Raw genomic sequence first — 20,699 nt, 5'->3', positions numbered from 1 at the left:
TGAAACTGGGAAGGACTATGAACACACTGGAGGACAGGAGCACAATTCAGAAGGGCCCTGACAGATTGAAAAGCTCAGCTGAACCTAATAGGATGAAGTTCAATGCTGACAAATACAAGGTGTTACACCTCAGGAAGAATAATAAAAAAACAAAATACAAAATGGGTGATACCTGAAAAAAGGACTATAAAGAAGGACCTGGTAGTCTTGGCTGATCACAAACTTTATATGAGACTGCAGTGTGATACAGCCACACAAAAGGCAAGTGTGGTTTTGGGATGCTGTAACAGGAAACCTTTGTCCTGTTACTAGGGAAAGGCTGCAAGATGAACAAAACCTGCCAAGGCCTTTAAAAGCAGGGTTTTGTGACCCAAAGTAGTAAGAGCTCAGGAAAAGAAACGCACCTCAAAGGACAGACAAAAATGCCACTCGGGAGAAGTCCTGTGTGGCAGGTAGCAAGGGAAAAGAAACAGGGTACCTGCAATCCCTAGCAGCACTGGTACAGGTGGATTGGAACCAAGCAGAGACTGTAGCAAAAGGGAGACGGCTGGCAAGACTGAAAGGACTGGTGAGAAACCCGCTGTGCTTAGGCTGAGTGACAGGACTGCCTGATCAGAAGGGGAGGCATTTATTAGCATAAACATTTCACCCTCAGGCCAGAAGAGGGACTCTAGCCCTGTCTGGGAAAGGTGAAGAGCTCCCAGGCAGGCTACTGTGGAATTTAGAGTCTCAATAAGGGGAACCATGGTGAACAAGAGTGAAGAAGCCTTCTCTGTGTTGTGAGTTCACCCAGGGGGTGAAGACTTGAGTTCATATTGTTTTTTGGGTGTGTACCCAAAAGACCCATATTTTGTTATGATTAGGACCATTGGAGGACTGGAAACAACTGCAAAGAGAAGGCAAGGGGGCCGCTTAGGGCCAAAGGGAGAGGAGTGAGCACAGTGAGGGCTGGGAAGGCCCAGAGAGAGTTTAAACCCTTTGGCCGTGTCCACACAAGAGTGGACATTTGTTTCCCCGGGGATAAGAAACAGTGGCACACCTTGTGCCACCACTAGTTGTTCCCCGGGAACACCTGTGCCACACACCCTCTGGTGTGTGGCAGGTTACCCTGGGTGGGGTAGTGGAGGCTTGGGTCAACACTGGGCTGGCCCCAGCAGCTTTACCTGGTGTCATGGGGGTCTCCTGGGGCTGCAGCAGCGGCGATCCTGCCGCTCAGAGCCTGGCCAGCAGCTGGAGTGCAGCTCTGGCCGGCTAGGCTCCAGTTTTGAGCGGTGTGTACTGCCCTCACAGGTGCCACCCTGGTTGGTTTTCTGCACAGATTTTTTTGACCCATAGATATCCAAGGGTCAAACAATAAAATAACAAACCCCACACTGCTTCCCTGCAGCACGGGGTACAGCTGAATGTGCAGCATGTGGCACCACAGACTATGACCACGCTCATCTGGATGTGATCTTTGAGGGCAAATGGTCAGACAGGCAAAAGTTAATCTGCTGAGAAACAAGGGCCCAGGAAGGGCCCAGACAAAACTCAGGCTGAGGCTTAAAGCCCCAGCTCAACAGCTGCTGCTGAAAAGCCCAGGCCAGAATGAGGCTGAAGGCAGAGTTAACAGGCCAAAACCCATGGGGTTGAAGTCCAGACAGATGCAGCTTGCTGTGCCAGGCAGCTGTGGACATATTCTAGCAAACTGACACCCACAAAGCATGGGTACAAGTACTGATCAGCTTAGACTTCAGGAAGGCCTTAGATACGGTATCCCACCCCATACTGGTGAACAAGTTAAGAGGCTGTGACTTGGATGACTACACAGTCCGGTGGGTGGCGAATTGGCTGGAGGGTCGCACCCAGAGAGTCGTGGTGGACGGATCGGTTTCGACCTGGAAGGGTGTGGGCAGTGGGGTCCCGCAGGGCTCGGTCCTTGGACCGATACTCTTTAATGTCTTCATCAGTGACTTGGATGAGGGAGTGAAATGTACTCTGTCCAAGTTTGCAGATGACACAAAGCTATGGGGAGATGTGGACACGCCGGAGGGCAGGGAACAGCTGCAAGCAGACCTGGACAGGTTGGACAAATGGGCAGGAAACAACAGGATGCAGTTCAACAAGGAGAAATACAAAGTGCTGCACCTAGGGAGGAAGAATGTCCAGCATACCTACTGCCTAGGGAATGACCTGCTGTGTGGCACGGAAGTGGAAAGGGATCTTGGAGTCCTAGTGGACTCCATGATGAACATGAGTCGGCAGTGTGACGAAGCCATCAAAAAAGCCAATGGCAGTTTATTGTGCATCAGCAGATGCATGACGAACAGATCCAAGGAGGTGATACTTCCCCTCTATCGGGCACTGGTCAGATCGCAGTTGGAGTACTGCGTGCAATTCTGGGCGCCGCAATTCAAGAGGGATGCGGATAACCTGGAGAGGGTCCAGAGAAGGGCCACTCGTATGGTTAAGGGCCTGCAGACCAAGCCCTACGAGGAGAGACTAGAGAAACTGGACCTTTTCAGCCTCTGCAAGAGAAGGTTGAGAGGCAACCTTGTGGCTGCCTATAAGTTCATCACAGGGGCACAGAAGGGAATGGGTGAGGATTTATTCACCAAGGCGCCCCCGGGGGTTACAAGAAATAATGGCCACAAGCTAGCAGAGAGCAGATTTAGACTGGACATTAGGAAGAACTTCTTCACAGTTAGAGTAGCCAAGGTCTGGAACGGGTTCCCAAGGGAGGTGGTGCTCTCCCCTACCCTGGGGGTCTTCAAGAGGAGGTTAGATAGACATCTAGCTGGGGTCATCTAGACCCAGCACTCTTTCCTGCCTATGCAGGGGGTCGGACTCGATGATCTATTGAGGTCCCTTCCGACCCTAACATCTATAACAACAACATCTATAAGTGGTCCATATTAGCCTGTCATATGGCAGTGTCAGGGTTATTTGTAAGATTAGCATGTGACAAAGTAGGTTGTTGCTTGTGTATGAGATAATCCATGGCCAGTTTCATAAATGCAGTTACTCTAGGCACCACCTGACTGAAGTAGGGCCTTGGGCCCTGGCAGGCATTTCTCTCCTGTTCTAGAAAGTTCCACAGCTCCTTAGAAGTACTGCCCTATTGGGGGTTTCATGGCGCTGAGGGGGAGATGATCTTTTGGCGAGGCATACAGACTGTGTGCTGGGTTGAGGCCAAGCTGCACACAGGATGGGAACCAGCTGGGTTGGAAAGATACATGACTGGCTGAAATATCATAGCATCCACAACTGACCATTCATACCTTCTTGCGACCTTCAAACTGCTCCTGCTCTGCAGGGGAATGCCCAGCACACACTTTCTGGCATTAGCGTCCTGTTTAACATCTTCATCAGCGACTTGGACGAGGGGGTGGAAAGCACGCTGTCCAAGTTTGCTGACGACACTAAGATGTGGGGCGAGGTGGACACACTTGAAGGGAGAAAGAAGCTGCAGCTAGATTTAGACAGACTACAAAAGTGGGCAGACGAGAATAGGATGGGGTTCAACATAGACAAATTCAGGGTGCTGCACCTGGGGAGAAGAAAGCCACAGCATACATACAGGCTGGGGAGTTCCCTTCTTGAAAGCACAGAGGCAGAAAGGGGTCATTATTGACTCCGAGATGAACATGAGCCACCAATGCCAGACCTCAGCCAGAAAGGCCAGCCATACCGTGTAATGCATCCAAAGGTGCATCTCAAGCCAGTCCAGAGAGGTGATCCTCCCCCCACATGCGACTTTGGTCAGGCCGCAGTTGGAGTACTGTGTCCAGTACTGGGTGCCGCACTTCAAAAGGGATGTGGCCAGCCTGGAGAGGGTTCAGAGGAGGGCCACCCACTTGGTGAGAGGGCAGCAGGACAGGCCCTATGAGGAGAGACTGAGGGACCTGAACCTGTTCAGCCTCAGCAAGAGGAGGCTGAGGGGGGAACCTGGTGGCTGCCTACAAACTCATCAGGGGAGATCAACAGCAAATAAGTAGAGCCCTTTCCTCCCCAGCACCACCTGGGGTGACAAGAAACAATGGTCATAAGCTGATGGAGAATAGGTTTAGGCTGGAGATCAGAAGGCAGTATTTTACAGTTAGGGTGGCCAAAATCTGGAACCAACTTCCCAGGGAAGTGGTCCTTGCCCCTACCTTGGGCAAATTCAAGAGGAGGTTGGACAATCACCTGTCTGGGGTCTTGTGAACCCAGTATTCATTCCTGCCTGTGGCAGGGGGTCAGGCTAGATGATCTGTTCAGGTCCCTCCTAACCCTAGCTACTATGAAACTATGGTGCACAGCCAAGGTTCTCACTACACTGAAAACACACGCTAACAATCAGAAGCATCTTCAACACTCGTTGCTTGGAGTGGGGCAAGATAGGGGTTCCAGGCCCAGCCTGCACCACTTTGTCTCAGTTTAGGGCTCTTCAGAGCTGTGAAAGCCACTCCACACTCTGCTCAGCTTCAAGCTCATCCCCCAAACCACTTCCTACCAACATCCACACTGACTGGCCATCTTGGCCCCACTTGGCAAGCTTCTGCCCTCTCAGTTTCAGTCCTCTGATCCTCAAGGCCTAGACCAGGGGTAGGCAAAGTCTCCCTGTGGGCCAGATCCAGCCCACAGCAGACCCCATTTCTCAACAGCCCCGGCTCATGTTGCTGATGCCTGTTTCCATGGAGACCCCTGAAGCAGCAGGGCCATGACATCATGGGGCCAGGGTTACCATGGAGATCAGCCCAAGTAACGCTGGTCCAGTCATTTGCAACTATAGTCCTATACTGGAAAGTTAGAGGACTCACCAGTAACCCAACCTATTGTGATTCAAATAGGAGATTGGAAGTTTCAGAAGAAATATGGAACACAGAAGAATAAGCCAGGAGGAAACAGTGAGAATGGAATTTTAGGAATGACAGCTTTGCAGCAGGGAGGAATACTGCGGGATTTAGCTAACGGGTGTCTGTGGAAACAGCTGGCAGAGGAAAAGAGTGTGTTGATTTCTGCAGTGCATTACTGTGCAGCTATCAAAGCTCCCTCTGTAAGTGATAAAGTTGATCAGGATGAGTGGATGCAGGCATTTCCTAAGGTTTGGGCAAAGGATAAGTTAGAATGTGGCAAGACACAGGCTTGTATCTTGATTAAAGGACCAGACCCTCCGTGAGAGAGGCAATAGAAATATCCATCAGAGGCTGGAAGTGGGATTACAATCCGCAATTGATAGTTTGTTGAGTCAGGAAGCGATAGTACAGATGCCTAGTGTTTGCAATGTCCTGATTTGGACTGTTCTGAAAGCAGATGGGAAAACCTGGAAACTAACAATAGACTTCAGAGCGTTAAAGGCAGTGTCTCCTGTCACAGCTCCTGTTGTGGCAAAATACCCTGAAATTCTAGCAGCCATAACAAGGGGAGTGAAATGGTTTTCAGTACTGGACTTGGCTAATGCATTTTTTGCCATTGCCTTGGCACAGGAATGCTGGTACAAATTTGGATTCACATTCAGGGGACAACAGTATTGTTTTACTTGAGTACCCCAAGGATTTCACAATGCCCCAGCATACACGTACATGTGGTAAGGATGTGGGACAAGCTTTCTCCAGATAGTCAAAGTTGTGTGCTGTCATAGGTAGATGTCATACCGATACATGGAGGTGATAAAGAGCAAGTGACATGGGAAGTGTTGCAGGTGACCAAGGAAACAGGATTCAAGGTTAATAGAGCCAAGGTGCAGTTGGTAGTCAAGGAGGTGAAGTACCTAGGAGTTACATTGGGACAGGATGGGAAAACTCCAGATAGGGAAATTGCCAACTCCTACAGATTTATCATCCCTACAGGCATTGTTGGGACCACTGAATTTCTCAAGGGACTTTATTCCCATGTTCGCTAAGAAAAGTCAACTGCTTGTTAAGCTACTGAAAAAGGGTGACAGCGGGAATGGGCCCAGAGCAATAAGCAGCTTTAATTCAGTTAAAAAGGGATCCGGTACAAGTTCCTGCATTGGCTTACTCAGATGAAACAAAACCATTTGCCTTGCAGCTGGCAACTACCAAGAGAGCTATCGGTGCTACCCTACTACAGGGGAAAGGAAAGGAACAAAGACCAGTGGCTTATGCCTCAAGAACCCTTGCAGGACCTGAACAGAACTTTAATCCATGTGAAAAGGAGTGTTTGGCATTGATTTGGGCACTGAGAAAGTGGGAATACATTGTAGGATGGGCGAGAGTAATAGTCCAGACAGCCCATTCTCCTCTAATTTATATTATACTTGGGAAAATTAAAGAAAGACATGTTTCAAGTCCCAGATTGCCTCACTGGACTAACTCTTATAAATCATGATGTTGATTTTGAACGGCAGCAGAAAATACCCACTATATCTTATGGGTTAGTAGTACAAGAAGAAGAGCATGAATGCCCTTTGCCAGAGTATCAAAGGCCAGAGTGGTCAGTTCAAACAGGCTTAAATTTGGACAAAGCAGAATCAGAGGACCAGAACATTTGGTTTGTGGATGGATCAAGTTACTACAGAGGGAAAACCATACACTGGGTATGCAGGAATTAAGGTGCAAGATGAGGAAGTGTTTCAACAACAAGTGACTCCTCTTTCTGCGTAAGCAGCGGAGTTGCAGGCTGTTAAGGCAGTGCTTGAAGTTGAGCCATTAGGACAAAAGGTAGCTATTTTTACAGATTCAGATTGGATTTGTAGGGCACTGACTACATAGTTGTCCATCTGGGCAAAGAACCAAATGTATATGGGAGAAGGAAAATTAGTGGCACATTCAGCTTTATGGTAATAGGTGTATCAGCTTATTGTTTAAAAGATCAGGAAAGTCTGCAGTCCAGCACATCAGAGGCCATCAGAAGACAAAGAGTAAAGAATGATTCTGGAACAATTGGGGAGATGCACTGGCAAAAGCAGCAGCCAGAAAGGGAAAGCAATGCCAGCAGGTGGCAGTGCTTACTCAGCAAGCTCAAAGAAAAAATCAGATACAGTGAGCCTAGGTGATTTAAAACAGTTGCAGGAAAATGACAAAGACTTGAAAAGCCTTCTAGGCAGAGATGAAGTGATACAACTAAAAAGTATGATTTGGAGAATTGACCCAGCTACTCGGGCTAGACAGTGGGTAGTTCCACAAAAAGTCAGAGATGAGTTAATACAGTTTGTACATGAGAAAGGACATGTGGGATGGAAAAAGACCATGGAGACAGTCCCTCAAACAGGATGGTAGCCCTCTATAAAGCAAGATAGTAAGCCATGGGTAGACAATTGCTTTTCCTGTGCTATGGTCAGTGCTGATTCTAGTAAAAGAAAGGTACAACTGAGGCATCAGAGGATTAATGGGCCTTGGTCAAGGATACAGGTGGATTACATTGGACCCCTGCCTACTACTAAGAATGAAAACAGGTATTGCTTAATAGTACAAGATCCTTTTTCAAAATAGATTGAAGCCATCCCAACTAGATGCAACACTGCTAACATAACTGCAAAGCAATTGTTTAACATTGTGCTTTCACAGTGGGGAGTACCTAAAGAAATAGATTTGGACTAGGCACATCATTTTGTTGCAGACATTATGAAAGAACTGCGTCCCACACTAGGAATTAAACAGAGGTTTCATATTGCTGGGCACCCTCAGAACTCAGGTCAAGTAGAAAGAACCAACAGAACATTAAAGGAGTTGTTGGCTAAAATGGTAAAATGTGATGGAAAGGCTAGGGATGAAAAGCTACCAGTAATTTTGATGGCACTTACAACAGCTCCAGAAGCTCATGGGTTTGCACCCTTTTCTGTCATGACAGGCAGATAAATGCAAGTGCCACAGCAGTGGTGGATCAATACAGATTTACCTGATGACCTAGTCCCTCAGGTTGTAACAGATCAATGGGTACAGGCTTTAATACAACACATAAGTGATATATATGTCAGGGTGGCCCAATAATTAGGCATAAATGTCAAAAGAATGGACAAGAGGATTTGGGCCTAACAAGGATGTAACAGAAGGGAATATAGGTAACCAGGTAATGTACCAAAAGTGGGAAGATAAAGAGCATGAACTGGATGTTAAATGGAAGGGACCCACATATGTGGTGGGCTAGGCAAGTCCAGCTGTTTACTTAGTTGCGTTACCAGAAAAAATGAGGGGAGATGGCGTTTGGAGAAAATGGTTTCACATATCACAGTTAAAACCTTGGAAAGGAAAGTAATTTGTTTTTGTAGTGAGATGCAAAAAAGCAAAGAAGACTTATAAAAGACACACCCCAAGAATTGTGGTGCTGTGCATGTTGCCACTGTGCATGTCAGCACTGTAAATATGCATAATATCCTCCTGTGAGGAATTTCCCTCAACAAGTTTGTTTATTTTCTTTTGCAGAAACCAGTGTGAAAATTTGATCCAGTGGTGTAGGTGGTGGATGGACCCAGACACCCAGGTGTTGCCAGTGGGGTCACCAGCAATTTTCCTGTCTCAACCATAGCTCAGCTGCTACAATGATTGTTTTGTCTGTTTCATTTTGTTGGTCTTGTTGTTTGTCTTAGTTTGGCTGTTCAAACTTTAGATACCAATATTAATTATGTTTTCTGTCAATCGATGTTTTTGTAATGTTTCATCAGTTAGTGGTTCTGATTTTATGTATTTTGTGCCCTGGTGGGCTATTCAAGCTAAACCATGGCTATATCAGGATATAACCCCAGTGCAGATGGGATTGGATTTGCCACTTTTGCAGCAAATTTTGTCTCACCCTGATCTACACACTGTACTCCAATCTATTAAGAAACACAATCAAGAAACCATGGTTAAGATCAAACATAACAAAAAAGTAGTACTGACAGTATTAGAAAAGGTCTGGAATGCTGGATAGCATTCTTGGTGGGAAACTTTGATTGGATACAGTCCAACTGCTTTGGGATTTTTTAATCTAATGTTACATCCTATTGTTGTTTTGATTTTTGTGCAAATGATACTGCTAGTGTTCATGATTTTATTGTGTTACAAAATGAAACTGCTATATTTTAGACTAGAACACTATCAAGCTCAGTGGCTGCAAAGATTATATTATGACAAGCTCCTTCAATAAGCAGGATGTCAGGTAAACCTGGGGTGAAATGATCACTCACTGCGTTAAAAGCTCTGCTGATGGTTGCAACCCATACAGGCCTTGAGCAGTTGGGGCAGACTTTCATTACCAGACTGACTTCCATGCAGTCATGACATAGGTAAACCTAGCCATCAAGGAGGGGATTGTTAGGGTAGCCTGTCATATTTTATGCTTTAAAGTTGCACATGTTTATAGAGTGGTGAATGATAGTATTGTTTAACGTTTTCTCTTATATTCAGCCTAAAGTTCTGTATAGCCTCATTGTTATCTGAACTTTTCATTTTGCTGGTGTCTGAATATCAGATGGCCTTGCCTCTTGCAAGCAGCTTATGACCTTGAGTTTGCTTGCGTGATGTTACTTTCCTTTTCTATCACTGTGAGAAGTATTTCTAACACAACACAGCAATAGTTTTGTTACTAGCTCACATTACCTGAACTTGGCACTAACTGGTTGAATCAGAGGGATGAAGTGATTGGATATGTTAACGAAAGGTGATAAAGGAAAACAATGGACAATGCCCAAAGTAAGACACCAGAAAAAGGCCAAATTAAGAGGTGTGCTCATGACGGGTCTGATGAACAGAGGAATATGCTGACAGGATAAAATATGGACAATTTGCTGACTGCAGAGACACCAATCTGAAAGCAAGGAGTCAAGTTAGAGAAAAGCATAAAAGTGGGGAGCAAGAAAGTTAAGTGTGTGTCGTTATCATCATTGTCATCATGAATCCAGCTTTCAACACCTGTCTAGACTGTCCCAGCCAATGACACACCCTTTGCATCAGGAACCGAGTGGCCGTCTTTTCTGTGAAGCAAAGTAACAACTGGGATTGGGTGAGATCATTGTACTACGCGTTTTTCTCTCTCTGAATATAGAAACTGCTAAGATAATACTTGCTGTATTAATACAGTTAGACTTTGATTTTGGGACACTAAGTTGTCTGTGTTCATATTTCATGTTCCATTTAAGGGTTAATTGTGCTTTAACAATCCCTAAGCACTATCTGGTGGACAATGGTGCTAACATCAGTCCAGCTCCCTGCCAGCACTTTATGAGATGGTCTCCATGGAAACCCTGGCCCTGCATGGCCTGGTCACAGCCCTGCCACTCCTGAGGTCTCCTTGGAAACCAGCTGCAGCAACACAGGCAGGAGCTGCTGGGAAATGGAGCTCAGCTATCTGCCAAATCTACCATTTTGTCCACCCTTAGCCCCTAGGCCCTCTGACATCTCTTCCAGCTAAATGCCTTCTCTCTCTCTCCGAGCTGTCCAGCACCACCTCCCAGGATAGCAGCAGGTGCCTGGATGCAACAAGCTACTCTCCCTGGCTTGCTCCCTTTCATAGTCCCCGGGGACAGGCTTCCACAAGAGTACTTTACCCTGAGCAAGGGTAAGCCCCGTCAGGAAGTTCATTGTCAGAAATACAGCTCCTGGTAAACCTAAAGTGGGATTTAAGCACCAGGCCCAGCATATTCATGCTTGCTCCAAATTAGCCAGGCAACACTGACGATGCTTCACAGGGGGAATTCTCTGCTTTGTGGGGAAACAAAATATTGCTGTTCAGATGCATTACAAGTGAGGAATGAAGCCCTGACAGGATAATGAAGTGCTTAATAAAAAGTACACAAAAGACATGCAAATGGTCTAGGATGCTCTTATCTCTGAAAGAGGTATTTAAAAGCCCTGTCAAAGTTTTAATAAAAAGGTTCCTGGAGCCCTTATTAACGAAGCAACAAAAGATGGCCTTGTAATTGTTAATGATTACAAGCTGGAAGCTTACCTCCGGGTAAGACCACTCTGGTGAATAATCCGTCACCATGAACAAGCGCCCACTCTGCTGCAGCAGCCCCAGGGCACCTTGTGCGGCGGCTGCTGACACCACCTCAGCAACGTGCATATAAGCCATGGTGCTGGCTCCATTCTCGGTACTGCTGAGTTGCATACTGGCTTGCTGTGGGCTGCAGCATGGGATGCACATCTCAGCCTGGCTGTAGGTTGCTCTGTTGCCATCTTCAGGCTGAGATAGCCCAGCACTGTCACCTGACACCAGCTGGTGCCCATAGATAGTATTACTCCCACCTTCTACAGATATGAAATCATTTATCAGATCAGAAAATTGATTGCTGAAGGAGATGTCAAAGTGGTCCAAGTTAAGCTCCATGTTGGAGGAGTTATTTAAGCTGGGGTGGGCCACAGGGTAGAGTCCTTGTACCATGTTCCCTTGCAGAATAGACAGATTGTTCCCATTCCTGATACCACCATTGGCCTCAGGCTGCAAGTAGTGTTCTGTACTGCAGGCTTGAAGATCCCCTGATTTAAGTAGATTTTCATTCCCTTCTGCCTGCTGGGAGGTCTCCATGGGAACTTCAGCTTCTGCAGTCATAGCCTGGAAGTTTGCTTGGAACTGCATGAGCTGGAGGGAAGAGGTGGATTCTATTCGAGTTTCCACTGTGCCATTACAGTTAGAGGTTGTCTGGGAGGAAGATTCTGTTTTCACATTGGGGATTCCTAAAGTATTCACAAATGATCCATTTGTGTCATTCAAGTTGGTGTGGGCATTTTGTTCAAGGGGAAGAGGTTTGCTGGCATCCTGCAGAAAGAAGCTAGGGGAGGGGGTCTGGTGGACATGGGGACTCTGGACTGTCTGGCTGAAGCTGGAAGAATAGTCCTTGTTGGAGTCAATGGCACTGAAGTCCATTTGCTCCAAAGTCGTGCTGGGGCTCAGGCCTCCCCCTGATGGAAGCAAACCTGTACCTGTGGTGAGGGTGAGAGAATTAGATGCAGAGGTGGAGGAAAACGCTTCTTTGGACATCTGTTGTTCAAAAGATGTGTCCTCAGTTTTAATCTCTTTAGTGAGGGCTGCACTGAAATTAAATCCACGTTCTGATGTGGGTGACTGCCTGATGTTGGTACCAATGCTGTCTCCTTTCAGGCCTCCTCCACCATAAGTCTGTCCCTGCTTGGGATTGTTAAGAAAACAGTCTGGGTCAAAATTCATGGTGGTTTCTGGAATTTTTCTGCCACCATCCAGTGTTGTGGAAAGCACAAGCTCCTCTGAGACAGTGGTGGGCAGCATGGACAAGCTTTCTGAACTGCCTGTAGTGGGAAAAGCAAATTTGTGGCCATCTGAGCTCACCGCCAGGACCAGTCCCTGTGCAGCTGCATCTGAGGAAAGGAGGTGCTGATTTGGGCCAGAGGTGGGCGACATGGTGTACACAGCTTCGCTTGTGACTTCTGACATAAACACTGTGGCACTTTGTGACAAACTTCCCATCACTGAGGCAACAGCCATGCTGGAGACACCTGTGACAGCTGGGCTATCAGCCATATCAGGGTCACTATTTAATCCACTGCTGATGGACACAGGAGAGTTCTGGGTTGTGTCAGGAACTTCCACCTGGTTGGTGGAAGAGACCTCAGTACTGTTTTGATGGAGCAGCACTGGCTTTGCCACTTTACCATTCCTCTTCTCCCGGCTGGAGGTCTTTCCGTGACTGTGCTCGTTCTTGCCTTCAGACACATCATTATTTTGTACCTCCGAGTGAGCGCTGTACCCACCTGTCCTTGGCTCGACCTTTGGTGATATGATGCGGTGTTTGGCACTGTTACACTTGTGATGCACACTGCTACCTGCTCCTGTTCCAAAAAACAAACGACGTACATAATTAGATTGTTGAATATAAGAAACTAATGTTAATTATGTCATTTTCCAATAGTGGAGAGGGAGATAATTACACTTCAGAGGGAGTGTAAGCATATGGGCATATTTCTCTCTCTCTCTCACACACACACACACACACACACACACTTCCTCCCCAACAATTCACTCCATATACTCTCTCCCCAATACCGCTCACTACTAACTTCACCCTGCACCTAATCACACCTCCACCTGAGATGAGGAGGGGGTTCAGGCTGTGTTTCCAGTCTCAGGGTTGTTCAAACTGAATTTCCAAGTTTCATGGCTAGGAAGGTTGACATGGGTACCTATTTCTGCCTGCCACAATGATGGATGTGTGTAATATTTTTAGGGGGGGGGGGGGGGGGGGGGGGGGGGGGACTCCAAAAAAGTTCTCCTCCAATGTGTACTTGCACATGGCTGCTTGACTGGGGAGGTTCCCAAGTTGCAATCTGAAAGTGAAAGACTTCCAAGTCCCACCCCCCTACACTATCCTGCCATCTATATTCTTTTTCTTATTATCTTGTCCAATTACAGCTGTCAGTCAAGCTCTTAAAGAGAAAGTAAACTAGATAGAAGAGAGAAAGCTATCCCTCCCAGAAGAACTGTAACATATCTTGATATCAGCTGCATCCAATTCACATGTTGACAGCTAAAACATTTTGTAACTGGAAAGGTTATGTGCAGTGGTGATTAGCACCAGACAGGGGGAAAAGTCTGCAGGGAAAGGTCACCAGAAAGCAGTTCCTGACAGGAACTTAGCCAAGTGGTGCCTTTATTTGCCTGTCACAGGATGGGTATCACTTGCTTCCAGGAGCTGCAATATTAAGCTGGCTGGAGTAAAGGATTCCTTCTGTGGATGTCTTTCTACCACAGAGTCTGACACCCAGGCATTTTTTCTGACAAGAACAGCCTATGAATTTTTTATATTTCTTTCCCTAATTGATTTGTTTTTCCCAGAATGAGGTAAAAAACTTAATTATTGTATAGTATAATGACCTACTGGGGAAAGAAACCTTCTCCTCATAGCTAATGGCTACAATTACAAATGCCATCTTTTGGGTATCATAAAGTGGCTGTGCAGCCACCGTAATTTTCTAATTCTTTTGTTCCATGCCCTTGAAGGGAAATTCTCTATTATATGTTCAAGATCTGAATCAGGTCACTTAAAGTAGTTCAGGACAAATCTTTAGAAACTCAATGCTGCATTAAAATTTCTCTCTCCTCCTAGGAATAGAGCAGAACAAGAGAGAGGCTTCCAAGCTGCAGTCTGTGTGTGCGACTAAGAAGCTGGGGTTGTGCATGTCAGAGTGCAAGCTGCTGTAAAACAAAGTGAGACTGTTATGTTAAGAAGCATGCAGTAGAGTTAGCACAAGACAAAACATCAAAGGGGAGAATAAAAGGATTTATGTTCTGATCTGTAAGCTAGGATCAACTGCTGAGTTTGAAGGTCTGAATTTTAATCCAGACCTAAGTATTTTAGAGGTCATCAGTCTTACTTAAATCTTCATTGTATAAAAGACTGCCAAAAAGTATTTTGATGCACAGAGAGTATTATTATTTGACAAGTTTCTCTAAAGACTAATTAATTTACAGTATATTTTACTTGACCAATGCAGTGCAAAGGGGTGGGGATGAGAGAGATGAGTTGAAATCCATCACTCAGAAAGTTTTAATTTGGGAGAGACTCAAGCTCCCAAAGCTCTTTCAATCTAATTCAAACAAAGCTCTTCTCAACAGGAAGGAATTTTCATTTAAATGTTTCCATCACTACTGGCAAATGGAGGACTGTCAGTTTGGGTTATCTTGCAATTAATTGCCTGAAATGCCCAAGGATCCATAGAGCACATGGAAGAACATTTCTGGCCTACAGTAACAGAGTGTGAACAAACTACAGAACAAACCATGCCAGTCTAAGGAGGCTACCAGCAGAGGGCCTGGACTAGAGCTCAGAAGTTACAAGGCATCTGCATTTTTTTAAAATAAGCTCTTGGTTCATGGTTAGCAACTGCAAGATGCCAAAGTACATTTTTGGATTACTCTCTTTCCTCATATTTTGTGACAAAACATTTTTAACAGTTAAGTAACATCCATGAATACACTGAGCATGAATGAAGCTGCAATCTGAGAACTCACCAAGACAAAAAGGTGACAGAAAAAAAAAAAAAATCAATGTTTCATAGATCCTAATTCCTTACTTATAGATTTCCCCAAAGACTTAAAATAACTACCCAGAAGAGTTTTATTCTAGCAAAACTTTTATTCCATCTGATAAAGGCTATTTTACTTTGCTAAAAAAGGTAATTTCTTATATGATACATTTAGTAACCATGTTTGATAAGAAGGCTCTCAAGTTCATGAGGGTTTAACACAGAGTTGGCAGTCACTTAATGAAGATCCCATTACTGTAGTGAGAAGGTATGAGACTCAGCTGTAATACAATAAATATGATCATAAGAAACAGAGTCACACTGAACTGTGCAGCCCGAGAGACTCCACATTGCTGAAGAGCAAAAGGTTACATTAGAGATTTGTATTGCCTAGTCAAACTCACTCTTGGTTTGATCTTTCAACAAAGCCTACAAAATCTAGCAGATCTGTCCAAAGCTGAAGCTTCTATTTTCTTTAATGTTCATGAGAATGATGTATGTGCAGGTGAGGAGGACACTGGCCAAGGAAGTATTTCTTTTACAGCAGGCCAAGCTACTTTCTGAAGTGTGAAAAGCCATTTCCAGGAAATGCCTAGGGACAGCACCATCTGCTGCCAGACTGGGCAGCCCGTTTAGGTGAAAGAACAATAAATAAAGACCCCAGCTGGCTCTTTGCATTATTTCAGGTCATCAGCAATAGTTTCCAATGGGCCCCTTATAAGCTTCATTCACAGAATATCAAATCAGCACCTTAAGGCGCTGACACAAGTGTGCACTTGCAAAGTGTTTTCTTGCTGTGTATTATGCGTTTGATTTAGCAAGGGGCTCCCCACCCTCCTCCTGCTACTCACCCAAGTTACCAGTGCAGAGACAGTTGTGCGTTCGAGGCTGGGGTTTGGTCTGGTGACTATCCAGGATCTGCTGTACAAGCTGCTCCACAGAGAATCCTGAACTGCTGTTGCCATTGCTGCATGTCCACTTAATGCCATGAACTGTGGAGAGAACAGCAGAAACCTCCCATCAGCGACTAGGCAGAACACCCCAGCAAACCAGCATGGGATCTCCTTAGAGAGGGTAGGGAGCCATTCCTCTGCTTCCCAATGTTGTGAGATCTACAGGACAATAATTAAAGACAATATTCAGTAGTAACACTTTGCTGTTGTCTAGCCCCTTTTATCCACAGATTGCCCAGTACTTTATAAGCCACTCATGGATGGGGTCTTGCAGCCAACTTGTGCATTAGGTATCATCACCCCCACTACACAAGCTGAGGCTCAGCTCAGTGACTTACCCTAGGCCACATACCATGCTAGGGTATCTCTGTGCAATGTAGTGCAGTGCTCCGCAGACACCCAAGCTGGCTTAGGTACCAGAAGCAGCATAGCTGAAGTCGCTTGCTGTTCTGTCAGGGTCAGTAACCGGGAAGTAGAATGGGCATACTTGTCTGGGTAAAGTGTTGCATTGACACGGATGGGCTGCTTCCGATACCGCAATACATCTGCATGGCACCATGGCACTGCCATCCATTATACAGAGGTACCCTTAGGTTAGGCCTACAATGATACTTAGGATGGTCCCTACCCAGCAACTTTCTCCAACGTAATCCTCTAAACTCAAACTTCAGTGGCTGTCTAGCCCAAGCTTCTGGTGGGTGCTGAACGCAGCTGAGCACTGAAGGCTGTAAACATGAAAGATCTACTAGCAGCAAACCTGAAATATCCTGTTTCTGACTTTGGCCCTTCTGTACCCCACTTCCCACCTCTACTGTCACAAGTTACAGCTAAGTACAGAAGGCCACAAGTAGTCTGCAGATAGGCTCCACTTGAAGAACCAGAAGCACGTGAGCCTTGGTGCAGATTATGACATAGAGAGGAGTGGTTCATAGAGCCCAGGATGCTCAAGGGAAACCCATAGGGTAAGGGGAGGCATTAGTGCCAGAGCATGGCATGCAAAGGCAATTTGCTAGGCATGTCCACACCATGGCATACAGCAGGGAAGGGGCCATGGCTCCACTGCCACAACAAGGATTGGGCCCCTTGCAGCTCCCCCACCATCCGCCCCGGCACACCAACATCTTACAAGTCAAGGTTGCTGGGGGCACTCTGCCCAAAAATGTTGCTGGCCCCTGCCCTAGGGTCAGTTCTAAATAGACTCTAAATGGCAGAGCCAGGGATAGATGTGAGGGAACCTACCTCAAAGCCCCTTTTTCTAAAGCCTCACTACCTTTTAAGTCTCTGTAGGATTCTCTAGCATCCCAGAATTTCTAATGCAGGATATACCTACTTCTTGGTTTAACTAGACAGACAGAATGAGAGACCAAAGGGATGCCCAGAAATACAATCACAGAAGAACTAGTAGAGCTGCATGCTTAGTAAGATTTTTATCTAAGCAGCTAAATATGCACTGCAAGTATATTACTCAACAGCTACAACTATGGTGTTACAAGAACTAATCCAAGGAGAAAATAGAGATGTAAATATCATTAAAAAAAGTATCTGTTAACCTCCTCTAATTATATCAGTTAAATGGGTCATTGATAACACATACCTAGTCTCAGCTGGGGCGTGCAGAGCCCACATGAAGCCGTGGGAAGCAGCAGCAACTGAAGGGCTTTCCCACCTTGCTTCAGCTGCCAGCACACTGGGAGGGAGGGAGCAGGCTAGCTATGCGTACTAGTCTTCCCTCACTCCCACTTGCCCTGCTGCCTTCCTGTTGCTAAGGTACTGTGCTGCTTCCCTTCCCCACCAGACTCTACTCCATGCTAAATGTTAACTGATAATGCATTCCTGGTATAAATATACTAATCATTTAAACATTTAACCTTTCACATTCCTAGAGGAGATGTTACAAATTTCACCCATCTTCTTGCAAACCCTTTTCTGCAAACCCCCATGTAACAGAGAACCCTAACCCAGTAACAGGGAAGAGAGGACCAGGGGAAAAAAAAAATCAGCAAGGAGGAAGAGAGCAAGTATCTGCAGTAAGAAAGAGTCTCACCAAAGCAGCCAGAGTAGAGAAGTGCTTGGCTGCCAGCTCCAAGATACAGCTGAAGAGGAAGGGGCAAGCTTCCTAGTGCAAGTAAGGGCAGAGACTGCCTGAGGAGAAATGGCCAACCCTGAGTTAAACTCACCTCCTTACAGAGCCTAACCTGCAAGCACCTAGCTACAGAACACAGCCTCTAAATGGAGGGGAATTAGCAGTGTATAAATAAGCCCAGTCAGCTGACCAATGGGGAAAGGCTGACTGGTATATACACTCTTCTACAGGTCAGAGAAGGATAGAGCTTTCTAGGGATACAAGGAAGGAGTATGCATATGGCAAGAGGAGTTGTTCTCTTAGAGGTACCTTTGTGGGTGGAGTGGATGAGTGAGTGCATGGGAAGCACTGAGGACTTTTTATTTTAACTCAGGAGGGGTCCTGGGCAGTAAGTACCCCCAGAGGACTGTTTATGTTAACCCTGGAAGGGGTCCTGGAGAGAAAGCACAACTCAGAGGACCAAGAACTGTTTATGTTAACCAGATAGGGGTCTAGTTTTGTTTTTTCCTTCTTGCTGTCCATTTGTTAGTAACACCTAGTAGACCATGGCAACTGTGAGGGAAAGTACAAAGACCACAGAACAGAGTGCTTAGCATCCTATGATTTTTTTTTTCCCTTTGTTTTTTCTCCTGTTTAGTCTTCCTCTTTTCTGCTGGTATTTCTGGGAGAGAGGTAGGTGGAAACTGAGCTGAGGCCCAGGACAGGCCAAAGCCCAGGCATGCTAGGTACCCAGACCGAGGCAAGAGGGACTAAACCCCTCAAAAGCCCTGGCCAAAAACAGAGTGGGGGAGTAAGGCACCTGCAGCTGGACCCTGGTTACCCAAAAGGCAGCCTCCTAAAACAGCACATTAGGTATGGCAGGTGGCAGAGAAGAACCAAATTAGGGAACTGAGGTAGGTAGACAGGTGCAGGGTGGCCACCAGGCGTTGTCATGGCCACCCCTGGAAGTGCAGCCTAGTATACTACAATAATAATAATTGTGCATATGGTTTCTCCACAACTCCACAAGCAGTAGGGCTGTGTGAAGCTTCAGTCTCTGATTCGATTCAGAGGAGATTTGGCTGAATCTCTGAATCCGAATCGAATTGGAGGACCCTTTATTCTCTCCAAATCAATTCAGAACCCTTCAAATAAATTTGGAGACATTCAGCGATTCAGGACGTGGATACATCTTTAAATGTTTTTTCTACATATCTCTAGGTAGCAGGGGCTCTGAACCTTGTGCTGCTGGGGCAGATGCAGTGTCCTACAGGAGCATGGGGGGCTCCCCAGCTTGCTTGGCAGCAGACCTGGAAAGGGACCAGAAGCACTTCCAGTCCGCTTCCTGGTCCACTGGGGAGCGTGCTGGGGGGCCTCCCTGCACCTCCCTGGCTCAGTGACTGGTGCCTCCTGGGTCTGGGGGGCCACCCGGGGCCCCCCTGCAGCCTATTGCTGAGCCGAGGGGACACGGGATGGGGGGCCCTAGAGCACTCCCCAGCAGACCCAGAAGTGGACCGGAAGTTCCTATGGTCCACTTCCAGGTTCACTGCCAAGCACGCTGGCAAGCCCCCCGTGCTTCTGTGGGATGCTCCATCCACCCCAGCACCACAGCAATCACGAGCCACGCCTGTTACCTCAAGGCACGTAGAAAAAAGCTTTTAAAGCTGTGCCCGTGTCCAAATTACTGATTTACTGAATCAGCATCGAATCTTCAGATTCCGATTCGGCCGAATTGAATCGGGGACAGTGATCCAAATCAACTGATTGAATCGCTGTCCCTGATTTGGGCTGAATCCAAATTGAATAGTGCCTGTTTCACACAGCCCTAATGAACAGTCAGTATGTGAATGCAAAGAGGGGGAAAAAGTTATTACAACAGGAAATGGATTTCAGTTTCCTGTTAGCAGGGGTTCATTAAACAAAGTAAGTAATAAAAAATAAGGGCACAAATTGTCCTGATGGTGTATTTTAACATTCATTAAAACCTAGCAGGCAACAAAAAGAGGAGATGGTAGCATTTGTGTTTGGTTAAAGTAACTGAGCAGATTTCAGAAACAACATTCTGGTACCCATTGCTCCAGATTATGAAAATGGAATTAATTAGCATCTTAATAAAACAATTAACAAAAAATGTCCTGATTTTTTTAATTTTTTTAAATCTATATCCACACTAACTCACTCTCCTTTGATTGTACAGGTCAACAGTGTGACTAAAGAAGGTTAGACCCTGACTCCATACGGAGCCCAGCGACTAGGGAGATGATGATCCAATTGCTTATGGATTCTGTTACTCATTAGCCAGAGCAAGCAGGGAGCAAACACCAGCACACATTGCTCGCAACAGCTTTATTCAGAATGGAAACAGCTTTGGACTAGCTCCCTCACAAACACACAGCCTACGAACACGGGGAGCCGCAGTGAACATTAGTTCTTTTCACATTTTATACACCTTGGTGCATGCTCATTAACATTCATTCCACCCTTGCTCCTTCCATCTCAAGCTCCACCTCTGTTTACTGTTTGTTTCATTAGCATGGGATTGCCTATGCATTTCATTCATTTACATGCCTCTCTACTAAGAGCGCATGTGTAAGACTTTGACCCCGGCTTCCTCCTGTCACTTGCTGGTTCTTTCTGGTTTCTTGCTGACTCCTTCATCTCCAAGGTCTTACTTCTGCTTTACCTCCTGACGATAGCTGGTGGACTGCATTTTGTTCTTCTTCCACAGTGAACTATATATTTTTACAACACTACTCCATTGTTAAGAAACTGCTTACCTAAGCATTT

General features: G+C 46.0%; 1 protein-coding gene across 1 annotated transcript in view; it reads right to left on the bottom strand.

Annotated features, from left to right (window-relative positions):
• The window catches only part of CAMTA1 (calmodulin binding transcription activator 1), a 1,290,304-nt gene that overhangs the window by 111,050 nt on the left and 1,158,555 nt on the right, over positions 1-20,699 (bottom strand). The window contains exons 7-8 of the mRNA XM_059716189.1: positions 15,749-15,889; positions 10,849-12,704 (exon numbers count right to left, since the gene is read on the bottom strand). Coding sequence (XP_059572172.1) covers positions 10,849-12,704; positions 15,749-15,889 — 1,997 coding nt within the window. The remainder of the gene's footprint in view (positions 1-10,848; positions 12,705-15,748; positions 15,890-20,699) is intronic.

The sequence above is a fragment of the Alligator mississippiensis genome, chromosome 13 (assembly GCF_030867095.1).
Source record: "Alligator mississippiensis isolate rAllMis1 chromosome 13, rAllMis1, whole genome shotgun sequence".
NCBI lineage: Eukaryota > Metazoa > Chordata > Crocodylia > Alligatoridae > Alligator > Alligator mississippiensis.
Note: the sequence above shows the minus strand (reverse complement) of the source record. Positions and strands in the feature narration are given on the sequence as shown.